At 35.7% G+C, this 23,808-nt stretch overlaps 2 protein-coding genes across 4 annotated transcripts in view; both read left to right on the top strand.

Moving 5' to 3' along the window:
• LOC123312511 (ras-like GTP-binding protein RhoL) overlaps positions 1-23,808 on the top strand; it is a 340,108-nt gene that overhangs the window by 259,115 nt on the left and 57,185 nt on the right. The gene's annotated exons all lie outside the window — the stretch shown is intronic.
• On the top strand, positions 17,133-20,451 carry LOC123312504. The gene is made up of 2 exons (XM_044896965.1): positions 17,133-18,331; positions 20,231-20,451. Exons 1-2 carry the CDS (start codon positions 17,260-17,262, stop codon positions 20,260-20,262), a joined length of 1,104 nt encoding a protein of 367 aa, XP_044752900.1. The 5' UTR covers positions 17,133-17,259; the 3' UTR covers positions 20,263-20,451.

Below are 23,808 nucleotides of genomic sequence, written 5' to 3'. Positions count from 1 at the left end.
TCTTTAACGTCCTTCTTACAATTTAGCCAATAAAATCGCTGCCTGACTTTTTCCAACGTCTTAGTTATCCCGAAATGTCCACCTGAAGTTCCATTATGTAGTCTGGTCAGAATGTCTGTCACACGGCTCTTCGGCACAAGTCTCTGCTCAGTTCCATCTTCATTTTCCCAACAACGTTTCAGAAGACCTCCAACAATCTTCAACGTTTCCCATTGTGCCCAATACGACTTTATATTCTGGCTCAGTCTGGATACTTCTTCCCAAGTAGGTCGTCTACCACTCTTCTTCCAACTCAGGATTACTTTCAAGTCGTTATCGTCCTCTTGTGCTCTTTGAATTTCTTCAGGTAGCCAGTCGTCTTCGATTATGGTGGTCCGCCTTAAATCGATCTTTTCTTCCAGACGCGAACAATGGCTGGAATTCTGGGGACACCTAATGGTTTTTGTCGAGCCAGTGTCTATCACAGCGACTCCTTTTAGTTTCCCAGCTGTAGCTCTTTTCAATTCTGGACGATTACGCTTGAAATGCCTCCTTTCGTTGAAGTTCCAGCACACAGCATCCTTTTTCCGATCAAGCGATATTCTGCGGACTTCTTATCTGACAATCTCCTCAACAGATCAATCTGTTTCTTGCTCTTGTCTTACACGAAGGTGTCCTCTATGCGACGCTTGCTTCGCTGCCTCAATTTCCAAAGCCTGGGCTAAGGCATCATCTATGGTTCTAGGGCGTGCTAGTCTCAGGGCTTGTTGTATTTCACTATCCTTTATCCAATCCACGAATGTCTGGATTGATAGCTGTTCCAGGAAGCTATCTGGAGCAGATGGATATGCCAGCCTGACTAATCTCGCCACATCAGCTTCAAACTATTGGAGATATTCCCCTGTTTTCTGCACTCTGTTCTTTATTTGTGCATGGTAAACTTGTTGTAGATGAGCATCGCCATATCTCAAGTTTCGATGTAAGAACTTCGTAACAGGCTTGTTGACTCTCCGGAATCGTTTGCAGAATGTTGATTGCCTCTCCTCGTAGAGCTATTATTAATGCCGTGGCTTTTTCGTTATCGTTCCAGTTGTTCGCCAGCGCAGCAGCTTCAAACTGTTTTTGATATGTCGACCAGGGTATCTTTCCGTCAAAAGTTGGAGGCTTGATCTTCATTCTACTACCTTCGCCGTCATTTTCCGCTTTCGCTGTGCTGTAGGGTGTTGAAGCCAGAATATCTGTTCTGTTTGACATTCTTTTCAAGGAATCTATCAACTTGGAATGATGTTCAATTATTCCTGGCATTTCTTCCAATTTTCCATTTACGTCCTCATAAACTTTGTCAAACTTTCCATCAACTCTTTCATAAACTTCGTCAAATTTTTCATTCACTATATCAAACTTCTCGTCTACTTTATAAAATTTTTCATTTATGGCTTTCAGTTTCTTATCCAATTTATCTGTGTGTATCCATTCAATAAGATGAACACATAAATATTTGTGTTGCTGGTTTTTATTAGGGAACGAAGAATTGAACAATACTGTAGGTCGGTCCTGGTCACTCAACGAATATTCTTTTTAGAATTGATTATTTTAGGATAGAAAATTGAAAAGCTTCTGATGAATTGACTGATGTATTTTCGACTGTCTTTTTATATTAACGAATCACCCTAGTAACTAATATGACATGAACACGCACGCTATTTTAATGAAAATTAAACATACTCCCCGGGCTGAACCGTTGAGGTTAAGAATTGAAAATAAAGAGTTCTAAAATTACGATATATTTTAACACTTCATATTAAGATTCAATATTGTTATCGCAATATGGAAGAGGGCATATTTTAGTGATTGATCTAGTGAATGTTCCTCCTTGAGTTTTAACTTTGACAATACGAACGCGTGAGTCTTTGCCCCTAATCAATTCAATAACACGTGCTAGTGGCCATTTGAGTGGAGGTGTTGCTTCATCCTTCAATAATACAATATCATTTACATGAATATTATTATAAGGAATGAACCATTTAGGTCTATTTTGTAATCTATTCAAGTAGTCGGTTTTCCAACGTGCCCAGAAATGCTGTTGAATTTGGCCGCATTTCTGCCAAAGCGATAATCTATTCATTGGAGAACAAGTGATATCTTTTTCTGGATAAGTTGTCAAACTAGTCCCTATCAAAAAATGTCCTGGTGTTTAAACGTTAAAATCTGAAGGGTCATTGGAAATGCCACAGATGGGGCGTGAATTAAGTACTGCCTCAATTTGGGCTAGTACAGTACTAAATTCCTCGAAAGTGAAAATATAATTTTTCATAATTCTTATGAGATGATATTTTGCGCTCTTAATGGCTGCCTCCCACAGGCCACCATGATGAGGTGAACGAGGGGGAATAAATTTCCACTGAATATTGTTTTGAACAGCATACCTTTGCAATATTTCAGAAGTTCCAGGTTTTTTGAAGAATTCATTTAATTCCTTCAACTGGTTTTTTGCGCCCAGGAAATTAGTGGCATTGTCAGAGAATATTATAGAAGGATTTCCACGTCTAGCTATGAATCTTTTTAGAGTGAGTAGAAATGACTCTGTACTTAACCCTGAAACCAATTCGATGTGAACTGCACGAGTTGTCATACAAACAAACACTGCCATATAGCATTTCATAAGTGGAGACCTTCTCAGCGGAGAAGATTTTATTAAAAAAGGACCACCAAAGTCAACAGAGGTGTTTGTGAAAGGGCGTGATACTTGAAGCCTTTCCTTCGGAAGATCTCCCATTAATTGTGAACACAATTGTGGTTTGAATTTATAACAAGTATGACATTTATTAATGATACGCTTTATTTCTCTCAGTCCATCTAGTGGCCAATATTTAAGTCTGATACTCGAAAGCGTGTTTTGAGGGCCTGCATGCAATAGTCTCAAATGTTCTGATTTCAACAAAAGTGTTGAAATATGATTTTTAGAAGGAAGTAATATGGGAAATCTTTGATTGAAGGGAAGAATAGCATTTGAGAGTCTACCTCCAACTCTCAGAATACCTATGGAATCGATAAATGGATTGAGTTTTTGAATAACTTTGTTTTTCAATATCTTTTCGTTCTTTATATTTCCTATTTCACAGGAAAAATACCGTCGTTGAGTAACTTCAACAATTTTGATCTCTGCTGAGTTGAGTTCAGTAACAGATAACGAATCAATCAATTTTTTGAATGGTCTTCTGCAATTTTGAATGAATCTGAGGCAATAGGCCATTACCCCTTTAAAGTGAAATAAATCAGAATACTGTGTGAAAACATCATAAATATCCAAAGTGTTTTGAACGAAATGAACAGTTTTCTTTTCTCTGGAAGATTACCAAAGAATTCCTTGACATTGAATAGGGTTAAATCAAGGTCTGGTTGAAAAAAGAAACTGGGACCGTGCGACCACAAATCTGAGACTATCAATTGTGCTGGCAATGTACCTCTGGAGAGTAAATCAGCAGGATTGAGTTTGGAACTTATATGTCTCCATGTGGCACCTTTTGAATTTTCTTGGATTTGAACTACCCTATTAGAAACAAACACAGACCAACGGGATGGATGAGATCGGATCCATGCTAACACTATTTCTGAATCAGACCATAGATTAATGGAATCAATATTTTGTAAGTGGGATGACAATGAATTAGAGATTTATTTTTGAAATTAGTTTTGATAAGAGTACAACTCCCATCAATTCTAGTTTAGGTATAGATAAGATTTTCAATGGTGCAACACGACTTTTAGCTGTTATCAGCTTTGAAGAGACAGATTTATTCAAATAGACTGTCCTTAAATAAATACAGGCTCCATATGCCTGAGAGCTGGCATCGGCAAATCCGTGAATTTCATGTCGTAAAATTTTTGATTCAAATTGAAGAATAGTTCTTGGAATTTTTAATTGGGAAAGCATTGAAAGACCTTTTAAGGCAGTCTTCCAATCAAAAAGAAGTTCTGAACTTATGTTTTCATCCCATCCAATTTTTGAAATCCAAATTTTTTGCAAGAGAATTTTCAAACTAACAACAAAAGGATTTATGATTCCTAGAGGATCATAAATGGATGCTATGGTGGAGAGAACTTCTCGTTTACTATAAGATTCTTTCATTGAAAATTTTGGCAATGCAATTCTAAAATTATCAGAACGCGAATCCCATAGCATACCTAAAATTTTGTTCGAAGATTTTCCTGAATCTAAAGTATAATTTTCCTTGTGAGAATTTTTTGAAATAGAATTTACGAATTCCTGAGAATTTGAACCCCACTTGTGGAGTGATATGCAAGCTGATTGTAAGCAATTAGTGAGTTGATGGTGAGCCTCAATCAAAGTTTATACATCATGACAGCCAAAAAGAAAATCATCCACATAACAGGAGTTCAGAATTGCTTCGCTTGCGAGAGGAAATTTCTCCCTATTTTGCATTGCTAGTTCTTTTAAGCATCTTGTACTTAAGAAGGGGGCTGAATTTGTGCCATAAGTAACTGTTTTCAATTCTATACACTTCAGTTTATCTTGAGGATTGTCACGCCACAAGATGTTCAATAAATATGTGTGATTAGGATTTATTTGAATTTGCCTAAACATTTTTTCAATGTCAGCAATAAGAACGTACCTGAATGTACGAAAACATATTAATATATCGAATAAGTCTGGTTGTACAGTATAACCTTTAAGCATAATATCATTAAGAGAAAAACCAGTTGAGGTTTTCATAGAACCATCAAATACTACACGAAGCTTAGTTGTGATACTTTGATCACGAATGACACAATGATGAGGTACGAAATATTTGTTAAGGGATAATTCATTGGTTAGAGTTAAAGGTACAATTGCTGCATGTCCTAAGGATAAATATTCATTGATGAATTCTGAATATTGGGCCTTTCGTTCAGGGAAACTTTCAAGTCTCTTTTCTAAATTTAAAAATCTCTTTTTTGCTTGAGAGAATGAATCACCTAGTTTGGAAGGTTCATTTGGACCTTTGAATGGTAGGTCAACCTGAAATCTACCAGACGGCAACCGAATGGTTGTGTCTTTGAATATTTGTTCAGCTTGTTGCTCTGCTTGAGTCAATATAGATTCAGATTGAATTTGTACTTCTTCAATTTCCCAAAATTTGGTTAAAGTATCATTCAACATATCATCTGGATTGGCAGTAGGTTCTGTACATTCGAATAAATATTGTGATGCATTTAAATGAGTTGCACGAGACATGCATCCTGACTGAGGAATATTTCCAGCAATTAAATATCCTAGATGTGAATTTTGAAGAACAGGCAATCCAGGACCTAATTTAATTATACCATCAGTAATGATGTCAAAGTATATGTCTGCACCCAAAAGTATATCAACATTAGATGGAGTGTTGAAATGGATATCTGCTAATTGAATGTTCATTGGAATAGGAATAGAACTCAAACTAATTGGTAACTGTGGTTGTTTACAAGTTATAGTTTTAAGAACAGCACAAGAAACACTAAATTTTCGGTCGGTGTGTACTAATGAGTGAATTTTTAGATCAATCATTCTATTTGACATAGAACAACTTTGAGAGATACCGGAAATTTGAATTTTCTGGTCATAAGTTTTGAGATTGAGTTTTCTAACTAAATCTTCAGTTACAAATGATGTTTGACTTGCTGAGTCTGTCAAACAACGAGCTATAATTGTCTGGTTGTGAGAATTATACAATTTGACACATGCCGTAGCTAGAAGCACTTCATTATTAGAGGACTGTACTGAAAGAGAAGACAAATTTTGAGCAGAAGAATCAACCTCTTCTCGCACTGGAATGTATGGTTGAGCACTAGTGGATAAATGGGAAGATGCTTGCGTCGAACTAGTTGATCTGGATGGTTCATCATGAGATCTGGAATGGGAAAATGAATTTCGAGATGAATTCTTATTGAAATGCAATAAACTATGATGAGACCTTTGACAATTGGAACATTTGCGTTGACTAGAACATGACTGAACAGTATGGCCTAATGAAAGACAATTCAAACAGGCATTTTTTGCTTTAGCAGCAGCATGACGATCGTTTGGAGATAAATTCAGGAACCTTTTACAGGAATATATTCTGTGCTCATCGGTACCACAGATGAAACATTTGAAGAATTTAGTTTTATCTGAAGTATCAACATGATAAGAACTACGAGAAGTATTATTATTTTTGTGCGAAGAATTTAATTTTGAATTTTGAGTTGACTCACTCAAATTTTCGAGAACCTTATATTTTTTTTCTAAAAATTGTATAAATTCTGGGAGCGTTGGAAATCGCGAACATTTCTTTCCCCTTCAAATTCTTTTCTTAAACTAAAATCTAGCTTCTGTGTGAAAATTTGAATAAGGATCAAGTCAGTAAGTTTTTCTGATAAATTATAGGTGTTCAAAGCTGCCAAATTTGTTTTAATTTGTGAAATAAAGTTTCTCAGATTGTTATCATTACCTTTTGTTAAGGATGGAACATTCAGTAAATTTCTTATATATGCGTTAACAATTAGGTATTTATTATCGAATCTATCCCTCAACGTATTAATAGCTATGGGAAAGTTCAACCCGATCACTTCCAAATTTTCTATGAGTTGTAATGGCTCCCCTGTTAGAGCAGATTTCAGATACATTAATTTTTGAACATTAGATAATTTTTGATTATTTGTTATCAGTGCAGTAAATAGTTCGAAGAAGCTTGGCCAGTGTTTGATATCGCCCGAGAAATTTGGAATAGAAATTTCAGGTAACTTTATACTTGAATGAGATATTGTAGACCGATTATCAGTTGAAGAATTGGATTGTTGAGCGTCCTCAGACTGATTAACAATTTTAGTTACAAAAGAAATCAAATCAAAATATTTATCTTCCATAATTTCTCTGTCTTCATGATGTGATTCATAATCCATAACCTCTAATTCAGTTTGAAAATTGTCATAGTCTTTGAAAATTTGCATTAGTTGTTCCAAACGTAATTTACATTGAACAATATCAAGAGGTTTATCTTGTTTGAACCAATTTTCCATTCTAGTCATCTTGGCTTTAACTATACCTCTGTTTTTAATCAGAGTTCTCACTTCATCATCGACTTCACTCGATTTTGAATTATCTTCAGACATTGTAATTGTTATAAGCACAGTAGAAAACAAAGCTCAATAAAAATGAGACGAAATTTGCACGATGATAGTGCTACTTATCGAAAATCCAGCGATGAACTCGCTCAGTAGAAGTATTAAACAACCAGCTGTCACCCGATTCCTCTGTCTTCTGGGGGTGATTAAAATCCAACCATGAAACAGCAAACCTCTTCACTACTCCTCGGGATAGGAATTGAAATCAACCTTCACTCTCAAATACGGCTCGAATTGGACCAAATTTATGTATCCATTCAATAAGATGAACACATAAATATTTGTGTTGCTGGTTTTTATTAGGGAACGAAGAATTGAACAATACTGTAGGTCGGTCCTGGTCACTCAACGAATATTCTTTTTAGAATTGATTATTTTAGGATAGAAAATTGAAAAGCTTCTGATGAATTGACTGATGTATTTTCGACTGTCTTTTTATATTAACGAATCACCCTAGTAACTAATATGACATGAACACGCACGCTATTTTAATGAAAATTAAACACTGTGATTTGACTCACCACATCATTACAATTTTCCTTAATCTGGTCCATTTTCTCATTCAATTTACAAGAGTTCTCGTTCATTTTATCATTCAATTTACAAGAGTTCTAGTCCATTTCCTCATTCAATTTTCGAGAATTTTATTCCATTCCTTCGTTCATCTTACTCAAAAAGTCCATTACCGCTTGAGTCTCCATTGCGTTCTGTAGTCTTGTGGTCACTGGCATGAACTCCAAAAAACCGAAAATATTTATTTAATTCGAGCGATGTTGAACCGCACACCTGACACCAATGTAACGTTTTCTTCGCTGAATTAAAACGTCCAACTGATTAATTAAAATTATTTATTTACACTTAATAAACTTATAACTCACAAACTAACTATTTCACTACTATTTATTTCCACTAGTCGCTTGCACTATAACTGTACTTGTACTTGCCTACCTGCTCCTCCGCTGGGCTTATATAGGCGCCGGAAACATTCAGGTACCTTCGCGGTTGTTCCAGAACTTCGCGACCGCTCTGGTTCTCGAAAGGTCCGACCGCAAGGGCCGGACTGGTTACAATATTTTATGTGGATCGAGTCAAAAGTCCAAGCCGGTTCTTCGTTGATCAATATTTCGTGAATAGTTTTTTTGGTCATAATAACATATTCTGTCATAATCGGTGAATATTCTGTCAAAATCGGTAACTTGTTGTCTGATGTACAGGTATGCACCAAAGTGGGATTTACTCAATGAATTTATTAATCAACTCATCTGGTTTCTTCTTCGTCAACTTAACTAGCCATTCTCTGGTTTTCCTTTTGAAAATTTTATAGTTTCCGTTTTTTCGTTTTTTTTTTTTTTTTTCAACTGAATTGGAATCGCTGTACACACTCTAGAAACGAGAAATTGAGCTGATCTTTGTCCTATTCTCTTAAATGATTTCGACGCAAATCAAGCAATGAAGGGTTCTGGCCGGGTCCAAACCTGGTACGATCGATCATCTGTGTCAACCCAGCCTCATCTAAAGCATCTAGGAACTGAGAAGCTACAGAGGCCTCAGATAAGAGAGCTATAACAGGCCACTGTATTTCCCGAAAATTAAAGTCCCCCGAAATCAAAACATTTCGACAACGTCGAGAAATGGATATCAAGAAATCAAACAATAGACGGTATTGTGGCTTTCAAATAATTAACAACTCGTTTTGCAGCATTCCAATGAATATTCCTGTGGGAATTCATGTACCTGCTCAAAATGTTTATTATGTAAGCAATGTCTGGTCTGCATGCTGTGACGGCGAAAATCAATGAGCCTACGAGTTCTCTGTATGGGATATTGTCCGGTGGAGGACCATGATCTTCACCTGTCAGACAAACATTAGGATTGACTGGTATTTTCAATTCGTTCGAATCAAACAGGCCAAATTTATCAATAATTCGGGCAATATATTTGCTTATTCTGATTGATATGCATGAAGAATTCCTACTTGATTTAATTTGTAATCCTACAAAAATGTTTGGTTCATGATTTGTGATCTTGAATTTTCCTTCAAGTAGTTTGATGACTTTCAAAAGGACTTTTCTATTCTTGCAAAATATAAGTCCATCATCTACATATAAAAAGAGTAGCACAAGTTCTTTTTCAATAAGACCTTTATACAGGGTCTTTCACGAGGAACCTCACCCATATTTATACGGGAAACTACTGAACGTATTTTCATGAAATTCAGCACTTATAAGTATTTCACGATGCTGATGAAATCTAAAATATTTTCAAGGCATGAGCACCTCCGGTTTTTCCGGAAATGACGTCAACTTCTGTTTTTCAAATTGGAACACCATTTTTTTATTGCAGAAATGGATTCCTTAGAAAATTTCAAGTTATTTTGATGTAACATTTTTCAGTTTTGGTTGGAAAATTCTCTCTGAGCGGGAAAATTCGAAAAAAAAATCGAAAATAGAGCTCCGCTGAAACAAGAATAAATCCGAGGTTTTTGGATGGAAAATTTTCTTTTTTGGGATTTTTCAAGATGTAAGATTGATGTATCCACTTTGAAAATCGAAATCGCGATTCATGATACAGGGGGTGAAAAAATCGGGATGACAAAATCGTGAAAAATCAATTTTTTCAAATTAGAACCCCATTTTTTTATGGCAGATATTGAATCTACGTTAAAAAATAATGTGAGTGTTGCCCTTGCCCTAAAGTGGATATTTTCTGAGTTATTCACAAAAAACTGTTTTTCGTCTTGAATTTTCAGCTATTTCTTTTCCCTTCACGCCAAAAAGATGGGTGAGGTTCCTCGTGAAAGACCCTGTAGATACAGCCGTCGCTTTTGTACTGGTTCAAACCAATTTCTTTCATAAATTCGTTGAACTTGTTATTCCAGCATCGTGGGGATTGTTTTAGGCCATACAAGGATGTTTTGAGTTTACACACTTTTCCTGGTTTCATAGAAATACCTGGTGGAGGATCCATGTATATTTCTTCCTGTATTACTACATATAAGAAAGCTGTTTTTACATCAAACTGGGTTATTTCCATTTGATTTTGTGCAGCTATTTCTAAGACAGTGCGAATGCTATCATAGCCTGTTGTGGGAGCAAAAGTTTCTTTAAAGTCTATACCCATAATCTGAGAATAACCTTTCGCACACAGCCTCGCTTTGAATTTAACTAGACCATCAGAAATATTTTTTAATTTAAAGACCCACCTGCAGTCGACTGTAGTTTTTCCCTCAGGTAATTCGACGCACTCCCATGTTTTGTTTGATTCTGAGGAATCTAACTCCTCCTCTATTGCTTTTTGTCAATTGGTTCTTTCCCTGTTTTGAAGAGCTTTTTCATAGGTGGATGGTTCAACCATTTCTACGATGTTGACTTAATTTTGCACTTCATAATCGCCTAGTTTTCTTGGCTTTCAAATCAATACTCTGGCCCTTAGATTATATTTGCCCAAGGTCTCTGCATCTTCAACTTCAGTTGGAGTTTCTTCATTTTCAGCTTGACCACTGGTGTTATTTTGACTTCGATTTTAATCAATCTCATCTTCCGTTTCTTCTTTTGTATCACCATCTACTAAAAGAGTATTTTTTTTGTAACTGTGCCGTTTTCATTGAATGTCACATTACGGGAAACTTTTATTTTTTAGTTGCAGGATTGAACAATCTGTAATTGGTAGAGTTTCCTTCATACCCAATGAAAAGCAGTTTTTCGCTTTTGTTACCTAATTTCGTTCCGAGACATTTTTCTGTAGAAGATAAGCTTCAGAACCAAAAGTTCTAATGTGATTTAACGTTTGAGTCTTTCCAGTCCATAATTCTAATGGAAACTTACCCCCATCTCTAGTTCTGTTCGTGAGATGAACCACTGTGTTGATGGCTTCGGCCCATAAACTTTTTGGAAGATCTTTTGTATAAAGTAGAGCTCTTGCTTGTTCCACTATGGTTCTATTCTCTCGCTCACTTTTACCATTTTTTTCAGGACAATAGATACCAGTATACTCGAATATTATGCCCCTCGATCGAAATAGATCCAGCATGGGTTTGTTTATGTATGCAGTTCCATTGTCAGATCTCACTCGTTGTATTTTGTGACCAAATTTTGTTTGTGGCAATATTGATATAATCTCGAAAACATTCATACACGTTTGAAATGTTTTATGCATAGATCTAATAATGATAACGTGCGTTCACAAAAATTTGTCGTCAAGTAGGCTATGGAATTTTAAACGTTGATATTCGGTGTCTGAACGTAGGTCTTCTCTTGAATTACTTCATCTTCATCTTGCCAAAATGTAAACAATGATGAGATTAAGATGGCTAAAACACTGGTGTGTGCACTTGTAACTTTTTGCAAGGATCAACATTTCAGAAAATCGGGGATATGGGATCAGTTTCGTGGCGGCGCCACCATGTCATTTGCTTCGTTCTATCCACAGAACATAAACATCAAGAGAATGGTAACTCCCGTGCTTATCTTCTTGACCGTGTTTTTTGTCTGCGACACTAGCGCTGCAAAAGCGTATTGTGAAACTACGTTCTTTTTGCCCGTGCGGCTTCCGCTTCCTCCCGTCCGGACCTTACTAGCAGCAGGCGGGAGATTCAAATCGACGAGGACGCATTGAAAGAGCGCCGAATCAGAGAAATAATGAAAAATTCGAGAAAAATTTTAAGTTTTTTAGGAAAATAAAGGATGATATGATTTCTTGTATTTCTTTTCCTGATGGTACTCAGAAAAAGTAATGAAATTATGAACAGGAAAATTTTTCTTCTTTTATTCTACCTATTCAGCTTAAATTTTTTCTCGAATTTTTCATTATTTCTCTAATTCGGCCATCCTTCAATGCGTGCCCGTCAATTTGAAACAGCACCTCGAGTTATTTTGCAGGGGTGAAAAAATGGCTAATGCTAGTATTCCAAGTCAAAACATGTTTCGTTTCTTATGTTTTCTCTTATCTCACGTTATCCAACAAAGTATCATAATTATTATTTGGAGAAGTTATATTGGGATTATTGTCTGGGTTTCTGAATAGAAATATTGATTCCGAAAAAATATTGGAAAAGGCATTTATAACAGTGCATTCAACTGGCAGGAGTTAGGTTGAACGATTTTTCTTTGCGAGAGTTTTCTGCTAAGTTCAATTGACGATTTAGAAATACAATTTCATAATTTTCATACTTCCAAATGAATGCTTTTTCTCATCTGTAGAACTTGTTCCATGAGCTGAATCATATTTATATCTCTTGAGATTTCAGTATGAGGAATACCTATATCATAACATGGAACTGAAATATTTCAAATAGATACTTTAAAATTTCCACATAAACGCTTTACTTATCAAGATGTTTAGCTTCTACCTCCTTCACAAAGTTAGTATATGCTACCTCAATATTATTACCCAGGTTTACTTCAAGAAAGAATCTGTGAAATAATAGGAATTTGTTTCTAGGTACAGTGGATCACCAATATCATTGCTCGATTTTATTCCACAATTCATCCCTTTTAAATGAAGTATTTCCAAAGAATGTTTATCTTTCTTTACGAAACTAAATCAGTCAATTCACCGATAATTCCGATAAATATCTTGATTTATACTAGAAAAACTCTGTTAAGCTGTTCTACTCTGTAATCTGTGGTTAAGCCGTACAATCTCGAAAAGAGTACTGACAAACGTCAAAGTTTGTTCATATTTCGAGTTTTATGGTTTTGCCGATTGCGTGGTTGTCAATTGGGTATTTCTGTGTTGCCAAGGAAAGCGACACTAGCGCTCTAACAGCGTACACTTGCAACTCGTGGTCCAAAATTATCTGAATGAGTTGCCACCGCCTGGTTCTATCCTTGTTCTACCAAAGGAAGTCAAATGATCTCTCGTTTTATTTTGTTTTGCGTTCATATATCGAATATCGATCAACGAGTTCAAAATATGAACTGGCCCATTTTGTCAGCTGTTAAGGATTATTTGTGATTTACCCTTTAATTTTCTTTGTAAAAACAAATCCTTCAATATTTTCAACACTATCGAATAAGGGTTCGAATGAGTATTTACTATTTTTCCGTTTGACAAACTGAATTCGTGAGGGGGATAATTCAATATGATATTAATAAAACACAGTTGATTGGTCAAATATCAAATATATTCAGTTGACGGAAGGGGAATTTTCACTATATCTACTCAGGAAGAATATTTTAAGTAACGGACTCGAATAGATTTATGTATTTCTGATTCTCAATACATGCTCACAATTCACATTACGTATTTCCAATACAGTTTCTTTGAAACATTGCTGAAGTTTCCATAAAACTTAGCTATATCGGTCCCGAATGTTCGTTCATCTCATTTGGTTCTGCTTCAAATTCCAACAACACCGAATTCTTAGCTGTAGTTCTTGATTGTCCATACAGAAAACTGAACGACATGTTGAATAAATGAATGTTCTACATCCCTTTCTCGAAACTAATACATTTTCACACACCAATAATCGTTTATAAATAGAACATATTCGTGAGTCGAAGGAAGTATTCAAATTATTTTCAAATATCAATTGACAATGCTCTGTCAAATTCCAAACAGCGCTACCTACAGTGGGAGAAACGAAACTGATCCCATATCCCCACGAAATTAAAAACAAAATCGAATCAGTGAATACACCAGAGTTTTAGACATCTTAGATGAGATTAACCCATACATAATTTTGTATGGAGAGTGGAAAGGTACTTTTAAGGAAAAGTTAATTTGCGAAAAGCATTTCTTTCATTGAGTCAGATCACAAGAATCCAAACAACCTGAGGCGGTTAGAAAAATTCTTGGTAAAAAATCATCATATTTTCATTATTGCTGAATAACTCTGAGGTTTTCTTTTTTGATCAACCACTACTTTTTTTTGCTTGAAAATAACTGTGCCGTCAACGCATCTCAAAACAATATTTTCGAAAGATTGGTCGCACTCAGCGGACGGAGCGCAAAGCGCTTCTTCTACACATCGGTTCGCTGGCAAGCCGAGATAGGATAAGGCAGTCCAACGAGCTGTCACTATCAGCTGATTGGTTGAGAAGAATTAGATCTTAATTATTGTGTATTCATGATTGTGATTCAGAGACTGGGAGTGAAAACCCATAAAAGTTTTCGGAAAAAACATAACCTAGAATTTTGACGAATTTCTTTATTGCTCTAGTATATTTCCTATAGCCTATTGAGCATCCACCATATTTTTTACCATCAATTTCCATTTCATTTTCATCAACAAACTCAAACTCTTACATCTTCCACACTAAATAACAACTACTCAGTTCAAGTCCAACTTTCGCTCCCTTCCGCTACCGCTACCTAGCACAAATCAAATCCGCTCCCACAAGTGGCGTCCGCTCCAGAACGTGTTGAGAATGTAGAGCATAAGTCACTGAACGTGAACGCTTGGTAACAGTTCCGCAACTATTTCGTCCGCTGAATGCTATGTCTATGGTTTTATGAATTTAACCTCACAATAGTTCGAACTGTCATCATTGAATAACACGTGATCCACCGATCGATTCTGTGGTCATCGGACCACAAACGTCAGTATGACAGAGTTCACCTGGTTTTGTATTCCTGTGTGACACTGGCGCCAATTTCAATTTCTGTTGCTTACCGTATTATACTCACAGGCTTCGCAAAAGAACTCATCACTATCGTTGAATTTTAGTCCTTCGGGGTTTTTAGCGAACATTTCTTTAAGAGTTTTAATATTCATATGTCCTTATCTCTCATGCCACTGTTTGAGAGTTTCATTTGTTACCGAGTTTACTTCAGAGCAATTTGTCTTTGTTCGACACGGTAATTTGTACAATATTTACAAGTTTTAATTATCACGAACTGCCACACCGACCGTTTCACCTGACTCAATTATTAGTGCATTATGTTTGGTTTTGTTTATTGAACAACCTTTCCTTGCGGCAGCTCCTTCTGAGAATAGATTTCTTCGGACACCAGGGACGCACCAAACATTTTCAATGGTTCCGGGATACCACTTTCCATCTGTAACGTATTAAAGAAAACTCGGTAATTGTAGGAAACACTTTTTTCACATCAGTTCTCTAAATCGAATGCCACGACGTGGAACAAATCTGCTTATGGTTTACATAACTCATATTTCAACTATATTAGTCATCGCGCTGCGTACAGTATATTTCGAATACTCTACATCTCTATCTTTCTTTATAATTTTTCAAAAAGTTCAAATTAACATGTTCACATTTCTTTTTTTTTAAATTACATAAATAAAGACTAATTGAGAATTAAAAAAAAAATCATGACAAACATTAGAAAATGAAACATTTTTTTCTTACAATAATAATAAACTTGAATATTAAAGTGATATATAGGAGAGTGAAAAATGTGTATATTGTTGTATTCCTTTCGGAACGAACTTAGTTTTTAAAAAACTAACAGAAAGCAGGGTCGCTGTCACCAGGGCAGCTTTATTGAGGTAAAGCTCCGTAAAACCTTTAGTTATGAACACTATTATAGATTGATAGATTGTCACTTTACGAAGGATAACGCACTGTTATTTTTAATTAATTTATTTGGAAGGCACAAGATACAGAAATAGATCAATAGATACGAAAATTAATTTGAACTATGCGATATGAATGAAGAATCAATCTCAACGGTACGATCTGAACTGAACTGAGAGCGTCATGCTGCTACTTATATATTGTTTTGGAAAATGCTGACTTGAGCAAAAATATGTTAACAATGGGGCCCTTGTATACAGGGTGGCAACATCTCCCCCCTAAAAGAAGATTTTTGATGTGCAAGAAAAGCAAAAATCTTTAAAATAAGAATTCTGAAGCAGTATGACACCTTACATGAGGTATTAAAATGTAAAGATATATTCTAATTAAATTATTCAGTGATATCAAGATTAAAGTCAATAAATTATGGACACTCATTCAGTGCAAAAATGAGAGCATAGAATTATCAAGAAATTAAGACATCTCAAATTGAACGAGATATTAGAAAAAATATAAAGGAGTAAGATATATAAGATATATGTAAAATTGTAACAATTAATGAGGATATTAATCCTCATTAAATTAAATTAAAAATTATTTTAATGTCTTGTTTGTTCTTCTCTGTGTTTGAGAACCGCTGCTGGAGGCGTCTTCTGGTCTCGATACTCTGATTTCTGTCTCAGAGAAACCTGGGTAATTAAGACGTTGGAGTTCTGCATCGTAGTAGACTTGAACTGGTTGCTGTATTGGTCTTTTGTGACATTGGTTGAAGATCTGGAAACATGGACCTGCTTCAATGGCTCTAGGCTCTTTGGTACAACAGAAGATTCTTCGGAGAATTTGGAAACATCCACACCATTTCATAAAATTGTAGAGGACAATGAGCAAAATGGTACCACATGTAATTGATAGGGCTGTTGTTACCCACGAAGAGTGTTGGATGATGAAAGGCCTATTCAGTTGTTGTTGGAGTTGTTCATCGAATTCTGCTAGCTTGTGTTGAGCATACTTGAGTTCGTGGAGGTTGACACTTGTTAATTTTATTGGTTCCATATGAATTGCGTGGACAGTGAGATTTCTCTTTAATTTCTGGCAGCAATCGTCCTGTATTATACTTGAAGATGGAATTTCATAACTTGAGTTTAGGGAAGCTAGTACTGCGCTGGTTTCTAGACTTGTACGATCAGTAAATGCCTTGCAGTGTGAGTTGAGCTTTAGAATACCCATCTTCTCGATGATTTCTTGATTCTTCACCACAGATGATAGGATTCGAGTTGGATTGGATAGGGAGAACAGCCATTCATTAACGTCGGTCTTGTGCCAGATTTCAGCATCGGCTATGATATTTCTTTTCATGCAGGAGTCGGGAATCTTGTTGACGATTTTCATTAGCAGTTGTACTTCACAGGAAGAGTCGATTTTCTTCATGGTTGGTGTTCCGTTTTCTAATGCAAGATCGTAGTATCAAGGGTTCAGTTGCTATAGATACAATAAAAAAAAGAGGAGAGTTCACAAGATTTTGTCTAGAGCAGTAAAATTGTAGAGCTTCGAAGAATAAACGTTCTGCTTATAAAAGAAATAGTCTTTATTACTTGAAATTGTACATTTTTGGCGACCGTGACAGGACACATTCAAGACACACATTCAAGTAAGAATTATGGATAAGGCAAAGAAAGCAAGAACAGTACACCGAAGAATTTTCACAAAGATCTACAATAATATTGAAAGCCGGATTTCCAATGGGAATTTTAATAGTGATGAAGTTAAAGCGGCTTTTCAAGTTCTGGAGAGTAAATATGAAGAGATCAGGACCTTAGACAAGGAGGTGTTTAACTTCATGATAGAAGAAAATATGAGTGACACCGATATTGAAACAGACTGTGATAGTGTGGAAGAATATTCATTGAAATTCAATGTTATAAAAGAAAGATTTTCATCTTCCACAGAAAAGGTTCGCGAAATATCTTTCTCAGAAGGCGAAGTTGGTACGCTCCAAAGAAAATTTAAGCTTCCACAGATAGAGTTGAAAAAGTTTGGTGGTGATATTCGAGATTGGCTGCATTTTTGGGGATTATTTAAGAAACTAGATGAAGATCCCACCATGGACAATGAGGAGAAATTTCAGTACCTAATTCTATCGACAATACCTAAGTCAAGAGCAAGAACTGTCGTGGAGAGTTTTCCACCCACCTTCGAGAATTATCCTAAGGCAATTGAGGCTCTGAAGTCCCGGTTCGGAAGAGAAGAACTCCTTATTGAATTATATATAAGAGATTTGATAGGATTACTAACATCAAACACAAAGTCCCTGTCAATGTTATATGACAAGTTGGAATGTCAGTTGAGAGCTCTTGAATCACTGGGAATCACATCAGATAAATGTTCAGCCATGTTATTTCCATTGGTAGAATCCTGTCTTCCTGAGGAGCTCTTGCGGATATGGCAGCGTTCGTATTCGGCAGATACAGCGGCAGCGAAATCTCAAGACAAAGTGAAGAAACTTATGGATTTTATAAGGAATGAAGTTGAGAATGAAGAGAAAGTTTCAATGGCGAAGTCAGGAGTAGGATCTGCCAGGGCGAAGGAACAGAAGAAGATGATGACGACAGAAAACAACAAAGCAACTCCATATACAGCTTCTGAACTCGTGACCACAAATAACGAAGTTGTTTCTTGTATTTTTTGCGGACGTTCAGAGCATAAGAGTTTTGAATGTTCGAATTCACAAGGTATTTCTCTTTCTGATAAAAAACAGCTCATTTTAAAAAAGGGATACTGTTTCATATGTCTCAGACGTGGTCATACTGCCAAGAAATGTAAAGTTCACATGAGATGTGAAAAATGTCGAAAAAGGCATTACTTGGTGATGTGTCCAATGACAGACGTTAATTCAAAACTTCCAACGAACGAGTCTAGTGCTTGTAAGGAAAATTCATTGACTAGTCTCACTCGAACAACGAGAGTTTTTTTACAAACACTCGTAGTTATTCTCAGAGGAAGTAAGGGGTTTGAACGCCGAGGCAGAGTTTTAATTGTTACAGGTTCTCAAAGATCTTATGTTTTGAAACGTACAGCGAAAGAATTAGGATTACCAGTTCAGTGTGAGGAAACAATTATTCACTGTTTATTTGGGGGTTTGAATACAGGTGAAAGCAGTCACAATTCATATCGAATATTTTTGTGCGATTTGGATAGAAAATATTTTTGCAATTTCCTTACTTTAGACCAGGAGAGAATTTGTGGTAGAATCGGTTCCGTGTGTCAAAGTTCTCTAGTAGAAAATTTATTGAATAATGATGTGATCATAAGGGACGATGAGGCACTCGAAGTACATAGAAATTTTAATAGGGGCAGATGTTGCTGGTAAATTATTGACAGGTAAAATTATTCAGTTACCTTCAGGAATTACAGCAATTGAAACGTTTTTGGGTTGGACTCTGATGGGAAAAAATAATGTTTCAAATTTCGATCAAACTTCAACTGGTAATGTTATGTATAGTACTTCAATGCTTGTAGATGATTTGAAAATCAAGGATTTATGGGATTTGGATATTTTAGGTATTAGGGATCCAGTTGAATCAAAATCTAGAGAAGAGATGGAGCAAGCAGCATTGAGGCATTTTAAAGAAACTGTAGCAGTTGAATCTGATGGTAGATATGTTGTTCATCTTCCTTGGATCGAAGGACATCCACCGCTTCCATCAAATTACAAATTGGCTGTTCGTAGACTCAATTTTACAATTAGTAAGCTGATGAAAGATGGGTATTACTCAAAGTATGAAGATGTGTTCAAAGATTGGTTGTCTGAAGGTATCATTGAAAAAGTTTTCCACGGGGAGACTGGTATTAGTGGTCATTATTTACCTCACAGGCCAGTATTGAAGATGAATAGTACTACTCCAGTTCGACCAGTTTTTGATGCATCTGCGCATGAGAAACACAGTCCTTCTTTGAATAGTTGTTTGGAAAAGGGCATGAATTTAATTGAGCAGATTCCTTCAATTTTATTCCGATTCAGATTTAGAAAATACGGTGTTGTTGCTGATATTAAAAAGGCATTCCTTCAGATAGGTTTGAGTGAGTCTGAACGGGATTATTTAAGATTTTTGTGGAAGGAACCTGATGGTAACTTATGTGTGTTCAGGCATCGTCGAGTAGTGTTTGGAGTAATAAGTAGCCCATTTCTTTTAGGTGCTGTAATTCAATACCATTTACAGAAAGAATTGGAGATTTCTTTGAGAGACAAGTGTTCCTTTTCATGTTATGTTATAGAAAAGCTCATGAATAGTTTCTACGTTGATAACTGTGTAACCAGTGTAGATAGTGAGGAGGAACTTATGAATTTCATTTCGAGAGCTAAAGATATAATGAGTAAAGCTAAATTTGATTTGCGAGGGTGGGAGCATAATAGTTCTTTTTACCCATCTGATAGAATCGACAGTATTACTAATGTACTTGGTTTACTATGGGATAGAGAGGAAGATACATTAGCCATAAATTCCAGTAACTGGGGCAATCTGAAGTTTGAGAAAATAACTAAAAGAACTATTTTATCGATAGCACATAGAGTATTTGACCCTATTGGTTTTACTTGTCCCGTAACTGTTTACCCCAAATTGTTGTTACAGCTCACATGGAAAGAGAAAATTGGTTGGGATGATGAGTTGGATGGATCAATCAAGAGTGAATTTCTGAAGTGGTTCGAAGGAATATCATATTTGTCTTCAATAAGAATCCCTCGATACTTTTCAGCTTACAAGAATAGCAGATGGTTGAAACTAGAAATTCATATATTTTGTGATGCATCTCAATCTTCTTATGCTGCTGTTTCCTTCTTGCGAATTTAGACGGAATCGGGCGTTGTTGTTCAGTTGCTTCAAGCTAAGTCCAAAGTTGCTCCTTTGAAAAAGATGTCTATACCGCGTTTAGAACTCATTGCGGCGACGATTGGATCGCGTCTAGTTAGAAATTTATATGAATCGAATGTTTTCCATGATGCTGAATATTATTTTTGGACAGATTCTTCTACAGTATTAGGTTGGATTAGACAAGACCAACAGTGGGCTATATTTGTTCGTAACAGAGTCGATGAAATTTTGAAAGTTTCTTCAAAGGAACAATGGAGATTTGTTCCAGGGTCTATGAATCCTGCTGATTTACCTTCCAGAGGATGCACAGCTAAAAAATTGTTAGATTCTGCATGGTGGGAGGGACCTGAATGGTTGAGGTATTCAGCAAGTTATTGGCCAACAGATAGTTTCTGCTATGACGAGGAGTTAGTAGCACGAGAGAAGAAAAAGTTTACCATTTCTTGCGTTGTTAATAGCAATACTGATGACTGGTATTATAAATATTTTTCAGTATTCCACAAAACAGTCTACATGTTGGGGTGGATTAGAAGATTCCTTCATAATTGTAGGTACCCTAACGATAAACATTGTGGATTTTTATCAGTTGAAGAGATAAATGATGCAGAATTGGTTATTTTTAGATTGATTCAGCATGATTCATTTAGTACTTTGAATGATGCTATAAAGAGTTTGTTTCCTTTTAAGGATGAATCGGGTGTTTTGAGAATAAGAACTAAGTTGGTAAATCTTGAAGATAGTTTTGACTTTCGGTATCCAATTGTTCTTCCCAAGCATCCCTTAGTAGTGAGATTGATACGCGAAGAACATGAAAGAGCTTGCCACGTAGGTGTTCAAGGATTGTTGTGTCGGCTGAGAGAAAAATATTGGATTATTGGTGGACGTAAAACGGTGAGATCGGTTATTTCCAAATGTGTGATATGTAAAAGGTTTATGAGTAAAAGATTGGAAACACTACCTAGTGCACTACCTGAAGATCGTGTTAGGGATGTTTCGGTTTTTGAGGTGATCGGAATTGATCTAACTGGACCTGTCCATTTGAGAGACGGCCGGAAAGCTTGGATTGCTGTTTTCACCTGTGCCGTATATCGAGCAATTCACCTGGAATTGTTAACATCTCTTTCGACCGAAATATTCATACAATCTCTTCGTCGTTTTATTGCTAGAAGGGGTCGTCCAAAAATTATTTATTCTGACAATGGGACTAATTTTGTAGGAGCTTATAATATGTTCAAGAGTTTGGATTGGTCCATTGTGACAAAATTTTGTTCTTTGGAGAGGATCATATGGAAGTTTAATCCTCCAGCTGCTCCTTGGTGGGGTGGATTTTGGGAAAGGTTGATTCGTATATTGAAAAATTTATTACGTAAAACTCTAGGAAAGGCTTCTTTGAACTTCGAAGAAATGTTTACAGTATTGTGTGATTGTGAAGCAGTAATTAATAGTAGACCTATAATTTTTTTGTCTGATTCTGTTGACGATTTATGTCCTTTGACTCCAGCTATGTTCATTCAAGATATAAAGGAAATTGGTGTTAACGATTGCGATGTTGTCGAGTGTAGTAAATTGACCAGACGTGCAAAATACAGGCAAAAGTTAGGTGAACAACTGAGGAAAAGGTTTCGAATTGAGTATCTTGGTCAATTGAAACATCGTTTCAAAACACAATCCGTGAGACAGTTGAAAGTTGGGGAGGTTGTATTGGTTGGAAATGATAATTCCAAAAGAGGAGATTGGCCATTAGCTTGTGTTACGGAATTATTTCCTGGTAAGGATGGTTCGGTAAGATTGGTACGTTTACGTACAAGTGCAGGAGAAATTCTTCGGTCAGTTCAAAGAATTTTTCCATTAGAATTAGACTCGTATGAGGAAGAAACAGAAATATCCAATATCAAAGATAAAGAGCATGAAACTCAGGTATCAGAAAGAGCAGATAACATTTTGAGTCGAATATTCAGAACTCGAAAAGGTTGTCAAACAGTCAAAAAATGTTCGGGTTAACTTTGTCATTTGTAGTTTTTAATTGTTCAAACGAATGTTGCTATTTCATGAAAGTTTATAAAATAGCAAGGTGGGAGAATGTTCCGTTTTCTAATGCAAGATCGTAGTATCAAGGGTTCAGTTGCTATAGATACAATAAAAAAAAGAGGAGAGTTCACAAGATTTTGTCTAGAGCAGTAAAATTGTAGAGCTTCGAAGAATAAACGTTCTGCTTATAAAAGAAATAGTCTTTATTACTTGAAATTGTACAGTTGGCATCTGATTGCAAATCCACTTTCTCGGATGGTATTCAATGCAATTTTCCAATTTATCAGCCAACAAATAATTTGTTCTCATAGGTGATATCAGTAGGAAGGGTTTAGATGGCTCGATATAAGAGAATCAACTATTATCTTCAGAATGAGGGTGTGGTAAAGAGAATAGTTGATAAAGATCGAGGTCTTGTGAGGAAGAAATAGGTATTTCGAATGCAATTGTTAGTAAGCTATTTTCATGATTTTATAGTAGTAATAAACGTTTTCGATACTCAAAGGAATAGGAAGAGAAATATTAGTAGAGATTTTCAGAAGTTCTCGATAAAGTGCTTCTGGAGGCAAAATTCTATAATTTATTATTCCATGCTGTATAAGTGAAACATCATTCACGTAATTTTGCAAATTGAATAGGAGTTCATCAGTCATTTCAATGAGCAGTATAAGATGATTTGAAATTTGAGATTCTATTTCATACGCATGTTGAATATTATTAAGATCCTTCGAGAACTGATTAAATTCTTTTAAGTTCTTATTTAAGATTCCTATGTTTTCGTTCATTTTATAAAATGAATTATTGAAATTAGAAATAGTAGATGAAAGAATTGATACTTGTTGCTGCATAAGAACATCAGTTTATTTTTCGTTATTTATTATTTGATTTATTGCATCTGAATAAAATTGAGCGTCTTCTGAATCCGGGTTACCAGTTAACCATTTAATAGCCGTCCCGACGCCGTTAAATAAGCCACGTTTCTTTCTTGGCATATTAATTTGATGAGATATAATTTTATAAATTTCCTCAATTATTGTAACTTTGGTTTTCACGTAACTTAATTGATTTTTACAGTCATTAGAAAGATGCTCTGCCATTGCGATATCACATAGATTAATAGAGTTCGAGTAGAAACCTAATATTTGTACGACTTGATATTTGAAAGAGTTAAGTTATGATATGTAAGAATTATATATTTTTCGTTTGATATTTGTGCCTTACCAAGATTATGATATAGTAAACCGGAGGATGATTTGATAGGATTGATTTCATACTGATATGCTTGAAGAAGGACTTGGAAAGTGAATAAC

This window comes from Coccinella septempunctata, chromosome 4 (genome assembly GCF_907165205.1).
Source record: "Coccinella septempunctata chromosome 4, icCocSept1.1, whole genome shotgun sequence".
In the NCBI taxonomy this organism is placed as follows: domain Eukaryota; kingdom Metazoa; phylum Arthropoda; class Insecta; order Coleoptera; family Coccinellidae; genus Coccinella; species Coccinella septempunctata.
This window is presented reverse-complemented; position numbering and strand designations above follow the sequence as displayed.